Source organism: Malaya genurostris, chromosome 3 (assembly GCF_030247185.1).
Source record: "Malaya genurostris strain Urasoe2022 chromosome 3, Malgen_1.1, whole genome shotgun sequence".
Taxonomy (NCBI): domain Eukaryota; kingdom Metazoa; phylum Arthropoda; class Insecta; order Diptera; family Culicidae; genus Malaya; species Malaya genurostris.
Window position 1 is genome coordinate 248,181,383 of NC_080572.1, and position 20,220 is coordinate 248,201,602.

The 20,220-nt window shown below is 34.9% G+C and overlaps 1 protein-coding gene across 4 annotated transcripts in view; it reads left to right on the forward strand.

Annotated features, from left to right (window-relative positions):
• The first annotated feature begins 1,036 nt into the window (after positions 1-1,036).
• Positions 1,037-20,220, forward strand: part of LOC131436117 (terminal nucleotidyltransferase 5C) — a 255,864-nt gene continuing 236,680 nt past the window's right edge. For all 4 annotated transcript variants that reach the window (XR_009230583.1, XR_009230582.1, XM_058604615.1 and 1 more), the window contains exon 1: positions 1,037-2,833. Coding sequence is in view for 1 of the 4 variants with exons in the window: in XM_058604614.1 (XP_058460597.1) it covers positions 2,798-2,833 (36 nt within the window). In the remaining 3 variants the exon portion in view is untranslated. The remainder of the gene's footprint in view (positions 2,834-20,220) is intronic.

Sequence of the window (20,220 nt, forward strand, 5' to 3'; positions counted from 1 at the left end):
TGGGAACATGCAGGAGTTCAAAAAAATTTGGGATCAAGCGTCCAAAAAAAGCGATGCAACACTTGTCCGGAACTTGATGAAGAGCGTTCGATCAAAAGTTCGAAAATTTGTGAAGGAAAAACTTAAATTTCATCCGGTTTTCATTGTGCTCAAGTTTAACCTCGTACAATAAAGGATCAATTTTTAGTTTGAATAAAAAATCGTTTTTTATCATAATTTGAAAGAGAAATTGGTGGATAGCTTATTTTCGATACACTCCTTTTTCTCGATAAGATCCGTTATTCATGAATTATGAAGCTAAAATTTCTCCCGATGTAAACACAGTATTCAGTTTTGCGGTTGTTCAGAATCTGAATTGTTTTGTCTAAATTACAAAGTGCGGTATCACAAAAGTGCAATTGAAATGATAAGTGTTCGTATACCAATTTCTTCCACCTTGTCAATTGATTGTTGTTTACTTTCCTCAAAACCTGAAGAATCAAACAGAATAACAATTATTTGCTGGCAGATAACCTGTCTGTGCCGGTCTGTGCGATGTGCGACCTTTTCGTCTCCGGCATCATCCGTCGAAAGATGGGCAGTGTTGCGTTACGCTCACACATCGATCGCCGGACTGCGGGTGAGTAAGTGAAGGTGTTTTTGTTGTTGTTGTTGCTGTTGGTCCGTCCGTGTTTGTAATTTGAAGGTATGTTGTTTTCTTGTTGTGTATAGTATCTTTTAGATCTAACGGTTGCTCAGTGTGAATTGCATCGACTCACGTACACCCGTTCGTCCATCCGACCGTCCGTCCGTCCGTCCGTCAGGTGAAGGTAAAACAACCTTTCGCTTGACAGCACTCGCGGCCTCCGCGGATTGTTTCGGTGGTATTGGTGGTTTCACTGTGTGCACTCATCGGCGGCGGTGATCATCGAGAGAAAGAGAGAGAGTGAGCGAAAACGACGGAACGCGAGAGTGGGTTCCCGTTCTGCGGCGGTGGAGTGAGTGGATGCGAGAGTATCATCGCGCTACGGGGCCAATCGAACGCGTAGTCGTTGGTTCGTAGTCGCGGTGTCGAGTTCAGAGTCAGTCAGTCAGTATTGTCGAGCGTAATTGGTTGCGTTTTTCTGAATCACCGAAATAATAATAGTACATACACAGCAAACACAGTCTTTAGCCATTGGCAGTAGCAACAGCAGCAGCAGTGGCAACTGCAGTGCATTACCAGCAGCAGTAGCAGTAGCAGTGTGCAATTGCAATATATATATCGTTTACAAGATCCCAGGGGAAGAGAAGAGGAGCGAGACCGTTTTCGCAGAACACGACTTCGAACGCGGCAGGATAAGCGAAACAAAAAATAAACGGAACGAAGAAGTTTAGCGAGATACATAACGTTTGGTCTATTTTGTCTAATCTTTGCCAATCCACAGTAACGATCCGCGTAGTCTTCTGCTGGTGGTTCTGCTACGACGCAAACACGACGCAATCGCTGAGAAGTGGGATAATTAGGATTTTGTACGGTTAATTCGGAACGTGAGAGAGTGTTCGTGGTATAGAAACGGGTTCGAGGAAATTGTCTATTGAATTTTTCGGATCCGGCTGATCGATTACGCTAGTGGCAGATTGAAAAGAAGAAGCAAAAATCGATTTTCTGAGGCCAAACAACAACAATAAGAATCTGCGCTCGGAAACACGCTGGCGAATTCCATCGAAAAGGGAATCAACCGCGAATCAACCAGCTGGATCAATCGATCGATCGAGTTCCCTGTTGTTGCCATTGAGCAGAACTACGCGAACGGGTTTCCAGAAGCCGCGGTTCAAGTGACAATTCTCAGTTCAGTTGTTTTCGTTTTCGTCCATCCATAATTCATCTGTTGACCAGATTTCAAGTGATTTGCCTCCAAAGTGACTAAACGGTGCGTCGTGGAGCATCAGCCGGACAGTTTCCTTGGTGCGGGTGCGAGTGTGGGCGCCAGTGTCAGCCAGTGTAGGACGAAATTCGAGACCTTTCGCTCTTCCTCGCGCAGCGAATAGAGCATATTTGACTACAATTTTCGTGAATGTTCGTGACTGTTGTCGGTCGCACGCAAAGAAAATTCTTTCGGTGAGTCGGGAAATAGTAATAAAAAAAAGAGAAAAACAAGTGAATTCGAAAGTTTCCATCTTTTGCTTCGTACCGCAGTACAAGTGATAACAATTCGAATCCATTAGCTGGAGAGCGGGTTGGCCTGTGTGTTGCTTTTCCAAAACCACCGAAAAAAAAGGAAGCAATCCACCGCCAAGGAAAAATAAATATCGAGCTTTTCGAAATTTCGGTTCGGGTAAAAGAAGAAAACCAGAAGGCAAAAGAAGAAAGCATACGGTTTTTTTTTTCGGTATGTACAAATATATCGATGTGCTCGGAGAGGTAAATACGTAATTAGTACAACGCGAGGAGCTCCGTTTTCTTTGGCTTCTTTTCCGTTGATTTTGGTTTCTTCTCTCGGTTCACAATAAAAACGTAGTCACCGTTGACGTCCCTGACACGTTGCCGCGCCTCCGTCGTCGTCCGACGCGCCTGCTGAGTGAGTGAGAAGAAGTGAGGTCGCTCGGAAGCAGAAGAGCACCGAAGAAAACATCAGTTCGATCGAAAAGAAAAATTGTAGCGAAGAAGAGCAGAAATATAATACAACAAAAAAGCAGTTTATATCAATAACATCGGAGGTTTGTGTGTGCCAAGCGCGGAGCCTAACAAGCGCCCATCGAACAGCCTCTGCTTTGTGTGTTACTTCTGTTATTCAATTTTTTTCCCTGTGGATCGGATAAACGAAAATTTGTTTTCATGATATCTGCTTGGATAAATCCCTATAATGAGAAGGTACGTGGCAATTTAAGTTCTACCTGTTGATCTGTTGATCGATGCTTATCGGCGGTCATCGAGCCGTTCCGAGTGAAAATTGAAAGGGTTTTTCGTTCGATTGAAACTGGTGACGGTGACAGAACATGGGCTTGAATCGATTGTCAACGATGATGATTAAATTGATACATTTGTTCCCCAGATTATCAGGCTTCACCTGTCCGATCAGTTCATCAGACAGAATAATGGAGAGTAAATAAGGAGGCACTCGTTCCCTTGAAATGGTGATGGCAGAGTTTCTCGGAATTGCGATTAATTTTGCTAAGTTGTTTGTGTAATTCAATAGATTTGAATAACAAGTGTTTTTTTTATTCTAACTGAAATGATGTGCATTTGTTAGATTTCATAAAGTCATAACTAGGTCAGAATTCGTAAAATCGTCCAATTGTTGCTGTTGATAAATAAATTTTTTTTATGAAAAATCGGAGAAAATATATCAGAATACAATAGAATCCGCAGAAAAATTTGTTATTTTAAAATTAACGAACAAAACTATGAATCACGGTATGGATAGGGAGAACAGATGGACGAAATGACCATGCAACACGCAAAACAGGGCGTATTTTATGTTTATTTTAAGAGGGTTGAAACACGTATGTGCATTTAATTTTGTTGTAAGATTGTGAGTGGTTTTATTTCAAAGGATATACGCGTTATAAGTTGTTGTTTGAAACATTGTTTATGAAATAGGATTTGATTATTGCGTTTTAAGTTTTCCAAGCTATTTTTTCGGATGCATGAGTTTGAAATTCAATAGAACCATGTCAATCTGTTTAAAAATGGTATGATTTTGTTCACCAAACAAAAAATCAATTTTCCAATAAAAATTTTTAGATAGGAATTTTTCTTTTCAATGCTTTTTTTTAAAGTCATTTTACTGATCAAATATAACCAAATTATCAACACTTGAATAACAAATAAAATTAGTCATATTTTCTGAACGATTTTTGCGAATTCTGACCCATATGGGTCCAAGTTTTCATTTGTTTTAAGGCAGTGTGATTTTTGTCAGATCACTTTCGAGTAGTTAGGAATGCGCTTTTTTAATTTTTTTTCATGTTCTATAGCAGTTCAATTTGAAAACAGAAACATTGTTTAAAAAACGGATCGATTTGCTCCGGTTCGGATGAAATCTTGGATATGCGTTCAGTATGGCAAGCCATTAATCTTGTACGGTCAGATCGACCGATTTGACTCAAGACTGATTCTACCAAATCATTAATGCATTTTTTGTATTAATCGTCGTCGCTGAGAAACCGTTAATTTTACACCAATGAGGCCTCATAAGAAGTTGTATACGGTTAAATTGAAGTATCCATTTATGTGTATTATTTGACTCATTTTCGACAAAACTGGGAAAACTCTTATTTTCTCAATAATGGGTAAAACGAATATGTGTCAATCCCCCCGGTGAACGACCAAAAGGGTAAAGCCGGGGTAAAATAAATGATATTAATAATAATAATAATATGTGTCAAAAAATGGGTGATTTATAACACACTTTCGAATGAGGGATCGAACTGAAACTGGATAGAAAATTACCCATTTTTTAAATAATTGAGAAATTAAATATGATGTATTTTTTTCGGATTGCTTAGAATTATTGGAACAATTTTTTTAAATATTTACATATGTCATGCCTTTAATTTTATTAGTTGTTTATGCGGCTCTGCAGTGTACGTCACAATTATAAAATAAGTGAACTGGAACAAAAATCAAAATTGCTAAATCGGAACCCTAATTTAAATAATGCTACAACTTACTAAAACTGGACGAACAGGCCAGCCGTGCACAAATTCTGATGATTTTCAAAATACCATTCTCTCACTTCCATGAAGCATTCAAAAATTTTCAACCGCTTGTTGGATATAATTTGGCTCATTGATTTTGTTGATCAACAATATTGATGTGGGTAGTATTTCACTCAGGTTTACATGTCAAAAAGTACCCTACTTTTGACATTCGTATTGAAATCGAAAATAATATTTATGGTACTCGTAAATGGGTATTTTATTTTAATCGTGTAGAAAATCAAACAAATCATGCACTAAAAAAAATTTAACGCTTTTCAAGAATTCTCTATGTTTTCCTTCTAATTTGTTAATTTAAACTTTTACATTAATATAATTAATACCTTTTTTAATAATAAAAAAGTCGAAGTAAAATGATTTCAAAACTTAAAATTTTTTATGAAAAATTGTCATTTAAACATTAAAATATGTTTTTACAAATCAATAAATTAGCCTATTGCACAGTGTCAGAACACTTTTTTTTTATTTGTGAATTTTTCAATACAATCGAAGTTGTCATTCATCAACCTACAAGTGAGTTGAACAAAAAATAGTTCGCATATGTGATACAGAACTCCCGCCTTTAGAAAAGCTGTAGATCATGTTTAAACAAGAACAACTGCCGAAGACATGAAGACTTTGAAATGCATTGGAGTCGAAATATGATGCATTGTTTATTAGAGACCCCCGAAAATCAAGTTTTTCCCGAAATTAGCTCTGCGCCTTATTCGTATTACTGTTTTTTTTTGTTTTAGTTGATTTCAACATCAAAATTTTCAAAATAACTATTAAATTAGTTGACATTTAGTATTTACTTTGCTGACAAAAATTCTTCTTTTTTGGAGAATGTGTTTAGTTGGCAAATATCTTGGACACGAAATAGCAAAATTTCAATCCAAAACGCAATTCTCATTGGTAACTAATTTTGTGATTAAAATCAGAAAAGTTGGCTCTATCTATCTGTTACCATCACTGCTGAAAGACAGCATAAAGAAAACTAAACTGAAATTGGTTTCTCTACCAAGTTGATTGGCCAAAAACTCATGAGAAATGTCAAAGCAAAACAATCCATTAAAAAGCTTAAAATGATAGTCTTATTGAGACTGCTCGCGAATTGTTTTCATGTTTACAGCATTTGTTACGATATATCCATATTTGAATTTCTGAACCGATGTGTAGAAATGCCGTAAACTGTTAGTGGAAAGTGTATTTATTCAAAATTTGTGCGCATTTGATGCGATTGTGCGTAATAATGTTTCTACGTGGAAATGTTGCACTCTAATTGTATATGTCAAACGTAATTGTATCTTCCAACCTATATTGCAACTGGTTGTAGTTTTTTCAGCTGGAGGCTATATCGAAACATAAAGAAAGGTCGGTTTATATTTGTTCAAAACATAGTTTTTGATCAAGAAAATAAGACCCTTCACAGTTTTTACAGAATAGTCGTAGTAGGCTATCGTATTTATACCTGCCAATATAAAAAAGACAACCAAGACTGCAAAATTCTTTTCGGTATAAGTGTGTCATCTAGTGGTTATCAGTCATTACAATGTTAACGTTTTTTTCGGTGACAGTGCGCCATATAGCTGCAGATTGCCGAAGCCAATTCAACCATACACATTGCTTCAAACATTTTATTATTCTAATTCAACTAAAAAAATAGTTGAATGAAAATGGAGTGTGCGTTAGTTGAGAAATGGCAGCACGTTCAATTGGTGAATTCAACTAAAAAAATAGCTATTTCAACAAATAGTTATTACAACTAATATTTTATCATTTATTAATGAATAAGAATTAAAAAATTTAAATTAGTAAAAGTAAAACTTTTTTAGTTGTCTCAAACAGTGACTAACTAAAATCAGAAAATCAACTAATTTTTTAACCAAAATGCTGATTTCGGTCTATCAGTGCATCAGAACTTTTTTCAATTAATTATTAGAATCGGAAAATATCCGTGTGTGTGTGTGTGATGGCTTAACCGATCTCAATAAACTTAGGTTTGCATGAAAGCAACTTTTGTACTGCCAATCAAGTTCGAAGATCAATTGGCTCTCACTACCTGTTCCGAAGATATAATGATTTTTTTTCGGAAATGGCTCATCCAATAAAAACAAGCTTTAGATCGTTTGAAAGCAACTTTTGGGCGGTGAATCAAGTTCGAAGATGAATTTGCTGACACTCTTGGTTCCGGAAATATAGTGATACAAGCAGTGTTGGTGATTGCGATAATTTGACAGAAGCTGCTCGATATTTATCTATATTGTATACAACATTTTCAATCCGGTAGAAGATGCTACAAGAACTCGTGTCTCTGAATGCATGAACCGTGAGAGAATTTTTCTACATTTCTTCGCTCCACTTCATACTGTGAGTATTTCACGGCCCCTTAAAAAAAATTACAGTCTGATAATGATCGGTGCTGTGTGGAATTTATCAAGAGAGAATCGCAAGTTGACAATTATCGCAGAAAATCGAGTCGATAAAAGCGGCAAAAGTAAAATGATTCTATCGCAATTATCCACTGCCCGTATAGAATCGGATCGTAAAACGAGAATAAGCGACCGTTTGTTGCTTCAGAGAGAACCCCACAGCAGCGTACTACTAACCTTTGATTCTCAGACAGGTCATTGAGAGTACTGGTGTCTGATCTATGTTAAATGGCCCATGTCGTTTTTTTTTTTTGGCGCGATGATATCCGGCTCTCTTTGATGGCACTGATTGAATCGTTAGAAGAGTTGCGAAGTTGTGTGAAGAGAGCGTTCTTTGATACGAATAAAAGCCATCCTTGGATACAAGTGACATAACTGACAAAACACAAGTTTTCCTCTACGCTCAATTTTATCGAGACGACTAAACCAATTTTCACAACGATTTATTAATTTTAGTTGTTTGACGTAAAGCCGCCATAACTAACTTAAGTTTTTGCAATGACTGAGCGGAAACATATATTGGAGAAGCCAAATGAAAGAAAAACTAACAGAAAAGATGAATTTTTGGAAAAAGATACGCTCAGAGACAGGACTCGAACCTGCGTTCTTATGCATTCCGTGCATACGCGCTACTATTTCGCCAGACAGACATAGTAGAACGTACATCCTGGCCGTCACCCGACCGATACCTTCTATCCAAACATCTTCTCTGTCCATCAAACACAAGTCCTCTCGCTTTATACCTATTTCTCCGATCAAGCATTGAGTAGGAGAGTGTATTTATTATCGCTTGTCACCTTCTTTAATGGTGCCAGTCGCTAGTAGGGATGTCGGAAATTTCGAATTACTCGATTATTTCATAATCGAGTATAATTTTGAAACTAATCGATTGAAATTTATTGGATTATCTGGGTTATTAATCAATTCGATAGTCCCACGACAAAATGGCCTAACTGCAAATGAGAGCCTCTCTTTGTTTACTTTCTCTTTTGATTATTACGGAGCCATTATTGCAAACTCTCTAAAGTTTCCAATATAAATCGAAAGCTTGTAGTTTTACCTTGAAAGTTTTGCGAAGAGTAAAGCGTCAAATATAAAATCAGTTCGGTAAATCGTGAAAGAAAAAGTAAACAAAGAGAAACTGTCATTTGCAGTTAGGCCCTTTTGTCGTGGGACGGTCGAATTACTCGATTATTCATTCGATTATTACTATGGGATTTTTTTAATTTATTCGATTAGCTCAATAATCGAATATTAGTTTTAAGCTAATCGATTAAATATTACTCGATTATCTAGGTTATTAATCGATTACTCGATTAATCGATCGATATTACGAAATCCCTAGTCGCTGGCTGGACATCGTCAACGAGAGACCGCTATGAAGGTTGTATTGATTGTCTGCCCTTTCCTACCAGAAGCAGATTGTTGCGGAAAATCAAACCGCAATTATTTTTAACGATTTATTAATTTTAGCTGTTTGACGTAAAGCCGCCATAACTAAGTTCAGTTTTAGCAGTTGCAATTTTCACAAGCTTAAACCCGTTTGAAAGCTAATCCTGAGATCTTGAGCAATTTCGAAGATAATATGGTTGTCACTTTTCGTTTCAGCGATATAATGGTATAAGTGACGTAAACGACAAAACGCATTTTTTTGCCTTCGCTCAATTTTCTCAGAGATGACCGATCCGATTTTAACAATCCTAAACTCATTTGCAAGCTACTATTGAATCATTGATCAGCTTCGAAGATCAAACTGTAGATAATTCCGGCTCCGAATATTTAATCGTATAAGTGACATAACCAACAAATCATGTTTTTTTTTTACTATCCGCACAATTTTTTGTCGGAAAGTGACCAAAGATCACGCTTAAATGTATTATTACTGATACTTGTTGTTTCGATTCTTTTGCCGGATATACGACGTAAGCGCTGTCGCTTGCTTTTGTGAACTAACCGAATCGATCTGAATGAATTCCGTTCAAATTCGACTCAGAAATTATCTTAAAGTGCGCGCGTCGTGTTTCGATCAAATTGTTCAAAAATTAAACATAATTTCGAAAAACCAAAAAAAACCTAAGAGTTCGCAACTAAATTCACAACTACTAAGTATTCTCGGGTTGGCGGTTCAATGCATAGGACGCTGATCTTACAAGCCAGTTGTCGTATGTTCGAGCCCCGACCTGGAAGGATTCTTAGTGTCAGTAGGATCCATAGTACTAGCCATGCAATGATTCTGTACACTAAGAATCGGCTGCGAAGTCTGTTGAAACAGAAAGGCCAAATTTTACAAAAGGAATGTAATGCCAAGACTTTGCCTAAGTATTCTTAACATTTTGAAATTTATAAACGGTTACTGTTCCGTTCCATGGGGATGATTTTTAACTGAAAAAAGTGTTTGAAGCAAAATTTCATAAATAATCTGAAAAGGTAACTCAAAATTCAAAAATTTTGCCAACATAACCGAGATTTGAAAAAGTTTCAAGTGAATTTCATAAACTATTCATTATTTTCTTTGATGCTTGCACGCTACCGTTTCGTATGATGGTGGTGCGAGAAACGCACAGTGGGTTCGATGGTGTTATATATTGAGCAAAATTACATAGAAAAAAATTACACGAATTTATGCAACATTGGATTTTGTGTTGAAATAACAACGAGTTGGATGCAACAAAATGGGTATTATGAGAAATCGTTCATTTTTTAAGGTAACTGACGTATATGATGCTAGTAATATCCAACTCTGTTCAACTCAATGCATTGATGTTCATTTAGAAAATTAAAATTTATGACATTCATATAACCTGGTACCAGAATCACAATTCAAAAATATATACGTTTATGAAAAATGTATTTTTCCGTGCAGTTTCATTGTCCAGTAATTTCTTATTTCAACAGTTTTTTAATTGAAAATGAAGTTCAACCGCGCTCTCTCGTGCGGTGAATTACTCTTTCGCTCAATCACTGAAAATATTCCTGGTTTGTATGGGTCGCTTTTGCCAGTTATGCTTTGTGCGACGATTCGTTCAACTCAAGCGGTTAAAATTTTGCGAGCATTTTTTTGGGACTACATTTCTGCATAAAATGTTCAAAACGACGAATGTAACAATGAGAGATTCTCTTTGTTTACTTTCTCTTTTGATTATTGCGAAATATTCCTGCTTTTTCCGTTATTTCTTCAGTGCAGATTAAAGGATTATAGCTTTAGTTATTACTATCGGTAAATAATTGGAGAGAAGGAATGCTAAGAGTATCGTAATAATCGAAAGAGAAAGTAAACAAAGGGAATCTCTGATTGTTACATTCGTCGTTTTGAACATTTTATACAGATTTCACCTTAATTGCGAAACTTGTTTTACTATGACTGTTTGGACGATAAGAAAATAGCATTAGTTTTGAGTCAAATTGATCTCTCTGACCGTGCAAAACAAATTTCATCACAATCGGAGGGCGACACTCTTGGAAGAGCCTGATGAGTCGTTGTTCTTCGGTAATGTAGCTGAACTATTAACGTGTCCTCTGTTCCTTAACCTTCATTTTTTTTTCACGTGCAGTATAGAGATGGTAGCTGTCAGAGGTATTTTCAATTTTACAAAGTTTTTTTTTTTTTATTTCATGTCTTCATTATTTTCTATTCCCAATTTTTTTAGTGATTGAGTGAAATTGTTCGAAAAATTGATACACGAGGGCAGACCATTTTCAAATTGGTGTGGAAGATTCAGAGGTGATGAGGAGAACACATCTATTCTGCACTGTCACAATATCAAGATAGGAGAACAGACGCCCGAACAAAACATCCCCAATGATAATTTTCAAGGTTACGTTTTTATTTTTCGAAAATAAAGGCTTTATCTTGATCTTGAGTGATTGCGTGCTAGACTAGGCTTTTTATAAATTTTCTTCGTTCAGCAAAACAGCAAAACATACTCAAGACAGTAAGCCTAGGTAAATAATTAAATCCGTAAATACTTATAACTTAATCGGCATTGCACAATATGTTGTAAAAGTCAATGGAAATTTCTTATCAAATCAAGTAGAATCTCCATCATCCATTATATGTCGGAACAACCGCTATTGCACTAGCAATAGTACTTTCGCGTGTGAAACCGAATTATAGGTAACAACAAAATACGGTGCGGTGTTTGTTTGCCCACTAGTACCGTTAGGAGTAGCTGGGTCAAAAACGTCTGCGAGGTGAAAATGGCGTGGGCCCAAATATTCAAGCTACAACTGTCATATGATCATTTGGTATGTCGTTCAGTCAGTTAAAAATCAGTTGTTTCGGTATTTTTCTTATTCCTAATTTTATCGGCTGTAGACTATATTTCTAATAACAAGTTGTATAAGGCGGTTGTCATAACTTTGTAAAATTGAAATGACGTGATGGGGCACAAACCTTCAACAACGTGATGGGTCTGAGCCGTAAATTTAAACGTTTTGCTTTATTTTAATTTATCTCTGTTAATTTTGATCCTAACTTAGAATTAATTCGATTTTATTAGGTATATTTTTTTTCTCATAATTTTTCATATTTCTCGAACAAAATCAGCAATTTTGAAATGAACAAAGATTTTTTATTAACGAAACAGTTGTAAGATATGAATAAAGCATTCAAATTTCATTTATACACAATATATGCTGAGTCGAAATGAGACTGGCACTCAAAGCTAGACTTCGCCCGTATAAAAGCTGATATGTTTCTCAAACCATACTCGTTTTGTAGTTGAAGGTTTGTAACTTTCGAATAGTATATAACATTCTGAGTAAGAATATTATTCTTTGCCTAAAACCAAAAGTGGCATTTTCGCCCCAGACTCCCCTATATTACATTCAACGAAATCGATTGAGTGTTATCTCAATCGAATCAGACAGTAATCCATAATCGGTCAAATACTCCAACGTGAGTGGTCATTCAGAAGGACATAGGAGCAGCAACCGTATTCAATAATCCTCAAATACTATTGTTAGAAGGAATTGTTTTGATCCATAGAATTGTTTCTCCTTAAATAGAGATAGTGATTCCTGGTAAAGGGTGCGCACAACAAAATCTAGCTATGGATTATTGTTTGTCAATATAAATATGTAACCAGCAGAGCTAACGCAGTGTCGTTTTGTGTGTGTGAATAGTTCGATATACAGTTAACTGTGTTTTGAAAATAAAATCATCATCATGACATAGAGGGGTTCCTCCGGATATCACATAAATTTTCTTTGGTTTGCACAAGCATTCTTAATGGCCAAAATTATCGTTTTTCATTCAAACTCCTGTCTTACTTTTGTGATGTGGTTTTTTTTAATTGATAGGCCCGGCAGCGGTTTAAAAAAAAACACCTTTAAAAGTTTTCATAATAGTACCGAAAAACTTTGAAAATTCCCATTGAAAAAGCCGTATTATTTTGAGAATTCGCATAAAGAAGAAAAGTTTGTAGAAAAAAAACAGTAAAACTTTGAAAATTTGCATAAAAAACCGCATTATTTTGACAATTAACAAGTTAATTAACAATCGACAAGTATAAAAAAGTCACCTCAAAAATTTGTATAAGAAACCCGCATAATTTTGAAAACCTACATGAAAAACTTAATAACGTTGAAAGTTTGCATAAAAAATCGCAAATTTTCGAAAAATCGCATAACTTAAGAAATTTGCATTAAAAATCGCATAGTTTTTGAAATTCGCACAACTTTTCACACAATTTCGAATGTTTGCAAAAAAAAAATCGCAAAACTTCGAAAATTCACATTAAAAACCGCATAATTTTGAAAATTCGCATAAAAAAGCTGGATAATTGTGAAAATTTGTATGAAAACATCATAACTTTCAAAGTTTGCGTAAAAATCAGCAAAACAGTGAAAATTTGAATTAAAAAAAGCGCATGACTTTTTAAAACCTAGAGCAAGTTTGCATAAAAAATCGTAAAACTTTGAAAATCAGCATAGAAAAAAACCGTATAACTTTGAAAATTCGCATTAAAAAGTTGCATAACTTCGTAAATTCACATAAAAACCGCACAATTTTGATAATTCGCCTAAAAGAAGCTTATGACTTTGAGAGTGTGCATAAAAAACCGCAAAACTTTGGAAATTAGCATAAGAAACTTTATAACTATGAAAAAAATCGCATAAAAACCGCACTATTTAGAAAATTCGCATAAAAATATCATGAATTTGAAAGCGCAAAGCTTTGCAAATTCGCATGAAAAAAACCTTATAACGGTGAAAGACTACTGATGGTTAAAGCAGGGTATTAATACACGTTTTAACAAACCTCACAGCTTTGAAAGTTCGCATAAAAAATAGCAGAATTTTGAAAATTTGCCTAAAAAACCCCAGAGCTTTGAAAATTCGCATAAAACTGCATAACTTCAAGAGTTCGCTTAAAAAATCGCTCAATTTTTTTTCTAATTCACAAAAAATCTCAAATAAATATCGCATGATTTCGAAAATTCGCATAAAAAAATCTCATAACTTTGAATGTGTGCATAAAAAACCGCAAAACTTTGGAAATTAGCATAAAAAAAATTCATAACTTTGAAAAAAATCGCATAAAAAATCACACAATTTAGAAAATTCGCATAAAAACCTCATAACTTTGAAAGTTTACATAGAAAAGTGCAAAACTGCAAATTCGCATTAAAAAACTCCATAAGGGTGAAATACTACTAAAGGTCGGCAATTAATAAACGACTTAAAAAACCTCACAGTTTTGAAAGTTCGCACAAAAAACTGCGAATCTTTTTATATTCGCATAAAAAATCGTAGAATTTTGATAATTCGCACATAAAAAATCCATAATTTTGAACATTTGCCTAAAGCAGTCGCAGAACTTCTAAAAAACTGCATAACTTCGAGAATTTGCATAAAAAATCGCTTAATTTAAAAAATCACATTCACATAATAATAAATAAAAAACCGTAAAAAAAAACTCATATAAGTATCGCATTATTTCGAAAATTCGCATAAAAAATCACATAACTTTGAAAATTCGCTTAAAAAAGTCGTATAACTTCTAAAATTGGCATAAAAACTTTGTTTTTTCTTATTTTGTTATACTCATAACTTTCAAAGTTTGCATGAAAACCGTATTACTTCGAAAATTCGCATTAAAAACTGCATAGCTTCGAAAATTTGCTTAAAAAGTCGCATAATTTCGAAAATTCGCATAAAAAACCGCAAAATTTTGAACATTCTCGTAAAAATCCTCATAACTTTGAAAGTTTGCATTAAAAACAGTAAAACTTTGAATATTCGCATAAAAAATCGCCTTACTCCGAAAATTCACGAAGAAAATAACCGCATAATTTTGAAAGTTGGTATAAAAAATAGCAAAATTTTGAAAATTCGAATAAAAAAAGTACACTTTGAAAATTTGGATAAAGAAAACCGCAAAATTTTAAAAATTCAAATTCCACTAAACGAATGTTATACCCAGGCTTTCGCTTTAGCTTCTTCAGGACGCTTTGAAAGTTTAAGCCCTTATCACATGGTAATTCCTTATTCGGAAACCGGATCCGGATGAAATTAAGGAGTTTTGTTTTAGTCCATAAAACCTTTCATTTGAATCGAAGTTTAGGAAAATCCTCTTAGTCATCTCTAAGAAATCGAGGTGTGCTCCATGTGGAAAAATTGGACTAATATTTCGGATACATTCGGAGCCGGAAACTGGCGACTGGCATGACTGAAGCGGGATTATTCGGATGTTTGCCAACAAAATCTACAATCTAGTGAAATTTATGATCCATTTTAAAGGGAATTGCTGCTCTTTACATGACCATTTATGATAAAAACGCCCTTAAAGCCAAAATTTTTACACTAATCACCCTGTTATTCCGGAATTCTAGAATTTTATATGGCATATCAATACCTTTTATCTGAATCTAAGTTTGTGAAACTCGGTTTAGCAATCCCTGATAACAAAAGTGGTGCTTAAATTTTCACTTTTTAGCGCACATCATACTACAGTTCCGGAACCGGAAGTTGGATTCGAATAAATTTCAGGAACTTTGTACGGGACTCTAAGACCTTTCATTTAAAACTAAGTTTGTGAAAATTGGTTCCATTATTTCTGAGAAAATAGAGTGCACAAAAATGTTACATGCATACATACAGTCATTTGCTGATCTCGACGAACTGATTCGAATGGTATATGACACTCGGCATTCCAGGTCTCGGTTCAAAAATCGGTTTTCACAGTGCTTTCATAACCTTTCTATATGAGAAAGGCAAAAAGTTGAATATTTTAAAATTACTGAAATATATATTATGACCTAATTTTTTGAAGGTACACTGAAAATCATTTTTACTTATTTTTGGAGGAGAAATCACTCATTGCCGAGCTTTTTTATAAGCTACCCAAAATTAGGTCGTTATCTACTCAAACTTTGACTTGATCGTAAGAATTGGGTAGCGTGCTTAGTTATGGCATAACACTTTGGGTATACTTACATTTACCTGAATTTTGAGGTCATCACTCGTTACCTAAAATTAGGGAGATGCACTTTAGTTGATTTTGGGTAGGTTTTGACCCAAAATTAGGTAGCGGCTGGTAAGTGTGTGTGCTTAATTTTGAATAAAAACGACAAGCGCGACATTTGCCGTGCAATTTAAAACCACGGATGTTTACTGCTAAATAGTTTGACAGCTGTCTACTCTTGAGTATTACTTGTAGTATATATAAAACTGACTTCGTCGGCGAAATGAACTAAAGTGAACATGTTAACAAGTTCGAAAACACGATCCAATTTGAGTACACTTGTCACGGCTAAGGGATTTCATCGCGATGAAATGCAGCAAAATGAAATCTCCCTGCAAACTGAACCGTATAATTCCCAAGTGTCATCATGTCATCAATTCCACAAATGGTTCCGATTCGAATTGGACCCGTTAAGCCGTCGATAGTCCGTAGAATTGTTGTTATTTATCGCCTTAAATATATACAGCTCCGTTAAGTTCCCATATCAATTCACTGGCAAAATAAATGCATATTTGAATGTCAACAAGAGATTGCAACACTACCAACGTCATAAACAGTCACCAACACACACAGTCATAATGGAATAAAAAAATGGAGCTAACCGCAGGGCTCTTCTTGCGCGGGGCTCTGGAATAATTGCATAAAGTAAGCAATATCGTTTCTCGGATGATTTACTTTCCTGCTTGTCAGCACACTGAAATGAAACCCCAACAAAGTTGAACTAATCACTTTTACCGTAGTCGGTATATATTATCGTTAACCGCCTTACGGTTGCCGTTCTTTGCATTTTTTTTGTTCAACGACTATCACTTTAACGATTGATACAACCCACCGTTTTTTTTTTTCAAACGAAAACAAACAAACTGCCGATGAAGGAAAGATTTTAACTATATCGATACTGACGGCTGCCGTGGGTTAGTTTGTGTTGGTGTTGGATAAGTACTGATCCGATGGCGGTCGGTTTGCTTTTATTGACAGGGACATAAAACCAGAAACGGTCGTGATCTTAGTTAGCGTTGGAAAATGATTCAACTAGTTGAGCACTGAAACTGCTCTGGCTAAATAGATATCCAATAGGACTGTTTCGACTGATTGTTCAAATAAATCATGGTTTTTTACTAAACAAGTAGTCAAACCGAAGTTTCACATTTCTCACTACTGTTACTTCCGAGAAATTAATCATACATAATTTAATTATAGTCATAACTCCGGCTAACGGTAATGGAGAAAGTTTACGTTTAAGACGAGTAAACATACTAGTTTGTCTGAGTTTATTCCTTCGATGCAAACATAGTTGGTTTTCTTTATTGATTTTATCAATTTCATTGATATTACGAGGCCCTCTACTGTTCGAAAAGTATGGTACATGGGACGTTTGCCTATGTTTCAAAATCGACTAGTGCATATCTGAGCGTGCACTGCTCGTACAGCCAATTTCAGATGTTGTTTTTTATTCAAAGGTCATTTGCCTATATGTGTGTACAGTAAACAATGTCTGCTAGGAATGTTGCTCTCTTCGCAGTAATAATATTTTTGAACGCAGAAAGATTTTCATGAACATTAACTTAGCGAGGCACCTCTCGCCGTTAATAACGCAAATTGGTAAAAAATTTGTTGCTTATTAGTTACTAATTAGTTGCGGTAGTTTTGAATCTGTTGTTCAATTCATTTTTAAAATTTGTTCATTAATGAACTTAGCGAAGTACTCAATTAAACTAAAAAATGAATTTAACAAAAAATGTTAAATTGTCGCAACTAAGTATCAACTAATTAACAACCACCTATACACTGGGTTTCAATTTGTTTTCAAACTTTATACGAAGTACTCGAGAAAGTAATAAAAAAGAGCAATTTCAGTATCTTTACGTTTCGTCTTAGACTCGTCAGTGCAGAGCAGTTCAAATTGAACTGTTTAAGTTTGCAATAAGCAGTTTCATTTGAACTGCTCTGCACTGACGAGTCTAAGACGAAACGTAAAGATAGTGAGAATATGTTAGTTTATACGCAAATATTGAAGAAAATTAAAATTTACTATTCAAACAATATGATTATTGAAAGTGATGCTCAATTAATCATAAGTGTCAAATGGAAATAAATAAGTAATGATAAATACTGATCAAACTGATTCTTAAATGCCAGCAGAAAATGCAAAATGAAAGAATGAAAAGCCGTCGAGGCGTCTCTTGCCACTCAAATAGGTGGATAATTTGTTGCTGTTTAGTTGCTAATAAGTTACGGTAATTTTGAATTTGTTGCTCAATTTTTTGTTAGTTTTTTTTATTACTTCGCTAAGTTAATATGAAGCGATAGATAGAGCAACAAATTCAAAATTACCGTTACTAATTAGCAACTTATTAGAAACAAACTATCCACTAGGATTCGATTTGATTTAAAGCTTTTTTGGAAGGGGTGCTCGATAAATTTACATGAACTTAGCGAAGTACTCAAAAAAAATTAAGAAAATGCAAAATGAAAGAAGGAAAATGAAAAGGCGTCGTGGCACCACTCGCCGATGATAACTCAAATAGGTGGATAATTTGTTGCTGCTTAGTTGCTAATTAATTGCGGTAATTTGGAATTTGTTGCTCAATTTTTTGTAAGTTTTATTACTTCGCTAAGTGAATATGAAGCGATAGATAGAGCAACAAATTCAAAATCACCGGTACTAAATGGCAACTTATTAGAAACAAACTATCCACTAGATTTCGATTCGTTTTCAAGCCTTTTTGGAAGCGGTGCTTGTTTAACTACATATGAACTTAGCGAAGTATTAAAAAAAAATTAGTAATAAGTTCAAAATTATCGTAACTTATTAGCAACTAACTAACAACAAACTATTCACTGATTTTCGATTTTTTTTAAAGCTTATTTGGTTGAGGTTGCTTCATTACCTTTACATAAACTTCGCGAAGTACTCAAAAAAAAGTTACAAAAAAAATTGAGTAACAAATTCAAAATTTCCGTAGCTAATTAGTAACAAACCATCCATTGGATTTCGATTTGTTTTCAAGCTTATTTGGAAAGGGGGCTTCGTTAACTTCATATGAACTAAGTGAAGTACTCAAAAAAATTAGCAACAATTTCACAATTAACCTAACTAATTAGCAACAAACCTTGATCAAGCTTATTTGGGAAGGGTCCTTCTTTAATTTTAACGAAGTTAGAGGAGTACTCATAAAAATAAAAAAAGAAAAATTGAGCAACCAATTCAAAATTACCGTAGCTAATTTTTAACAAACTATCCACTGGATTTTGATTTGTTTTGAACCTTATTCGGGAAGGGGGCTTCGTTAACTTATATTAACTAAGCGGAGTACTAAAAAATATTTAACAACAAATTCAAAATTACCGTAACTAACTAGCGACTTATGACCAACAAACTATCCACTGAGTTTCGATTCGCGAAGCGAAGTACTCGCAAAAATTTACAAAAAATTGAGCAAAAAAATTCAAAATTACTCTAACTAATTAGTAACAAATTATTCACTTATTTGCGTTATCATCGGCGAGAGGTGCCTGGCTTAGTTTATGTTCATTGAAATAATTATAACGGGATAAAACTTTAAGTGTTTTTTTTGTAAGAAAACTTTTTTTTGTAAGAAAACACAGCCAAGTAATTTTCTATCAAACAAAAAAAAATTTTTTTTTTTGTTTCAATTATAGAGGCTTTAACATCTTAGGTCATTCGCCTCTTCGGACCAGAAAATCTTTCTGACCCTATGTGCGGGGTTGGGAATCGAACCCAGGCGGGCTGCGTGAAAGGCATCGACTATCCCATCACGCTATACCCGTCCCCCGTAAAAATTGGTAATTTCGAAATTTGGCATTTGTGTTTTATTTTCCAATTTCCAATCAGTAAGCTCATAAAAAACACCCATTATAAGGAGGAGAGAAAATGTTGATGCTTTACCCACTTTACGGAAGGACGACGACTCATCACTCTCTTTCATAGGTTCCGCGGAGTTGGTAATTTAGAAGGGTATAAGGTCTGGGATTCACTTTAAGCAAGTGAAGCGACCATTAAGTAAATTTTGTTTTGCATAATTAGTTCAGAATTCAATTGAACAGTGTGCTGAGTTGAAGCCAATAATAATACGTTTCCACGACATTGTGCTGAGGTCTATTTTGACGCGATTTTTTATGCGATTTTTTTACGCGAATTTCCGAAGTAACGCGGATTTCCGAAGCTACACGGTTTCTTTTACGCAAATTTTTAGAAGTCGTCCGGTTTTCTTGTTTTGTTTTAGAAACGCATGAAACGTCGAGATCTGGTGTATCTTAAAAAATATTTCTTTTGAAAAAAATCGAAGTGTAAGTTTAAAAAAATTTCGGGATAACACCAAATGCATGCATTTCTAAGACAAAACAAGAAAACCGGATAACCGGATTAAATTATGAGAAACAAATTTTATTTCATGGTCACACCACTTGCTTAAAGTGAATTCCAGACCGTATACCCGTCTAAATTACCAACTCTGCGGAACCTATGGAAGAGAGTCATGAGTCATCGTCCTTGCGTAAGGTAGGTAAGGTATCAACATTTCCTCTCCTTCTTATAAAGGGTGTTTTTTTAAGAGTTTGCTGATTTGAAATCTAAATAAAACACATACCAAATTATTAAATGGCTAAATTTTGTTTTTTATTTGGTAGATAATTTCC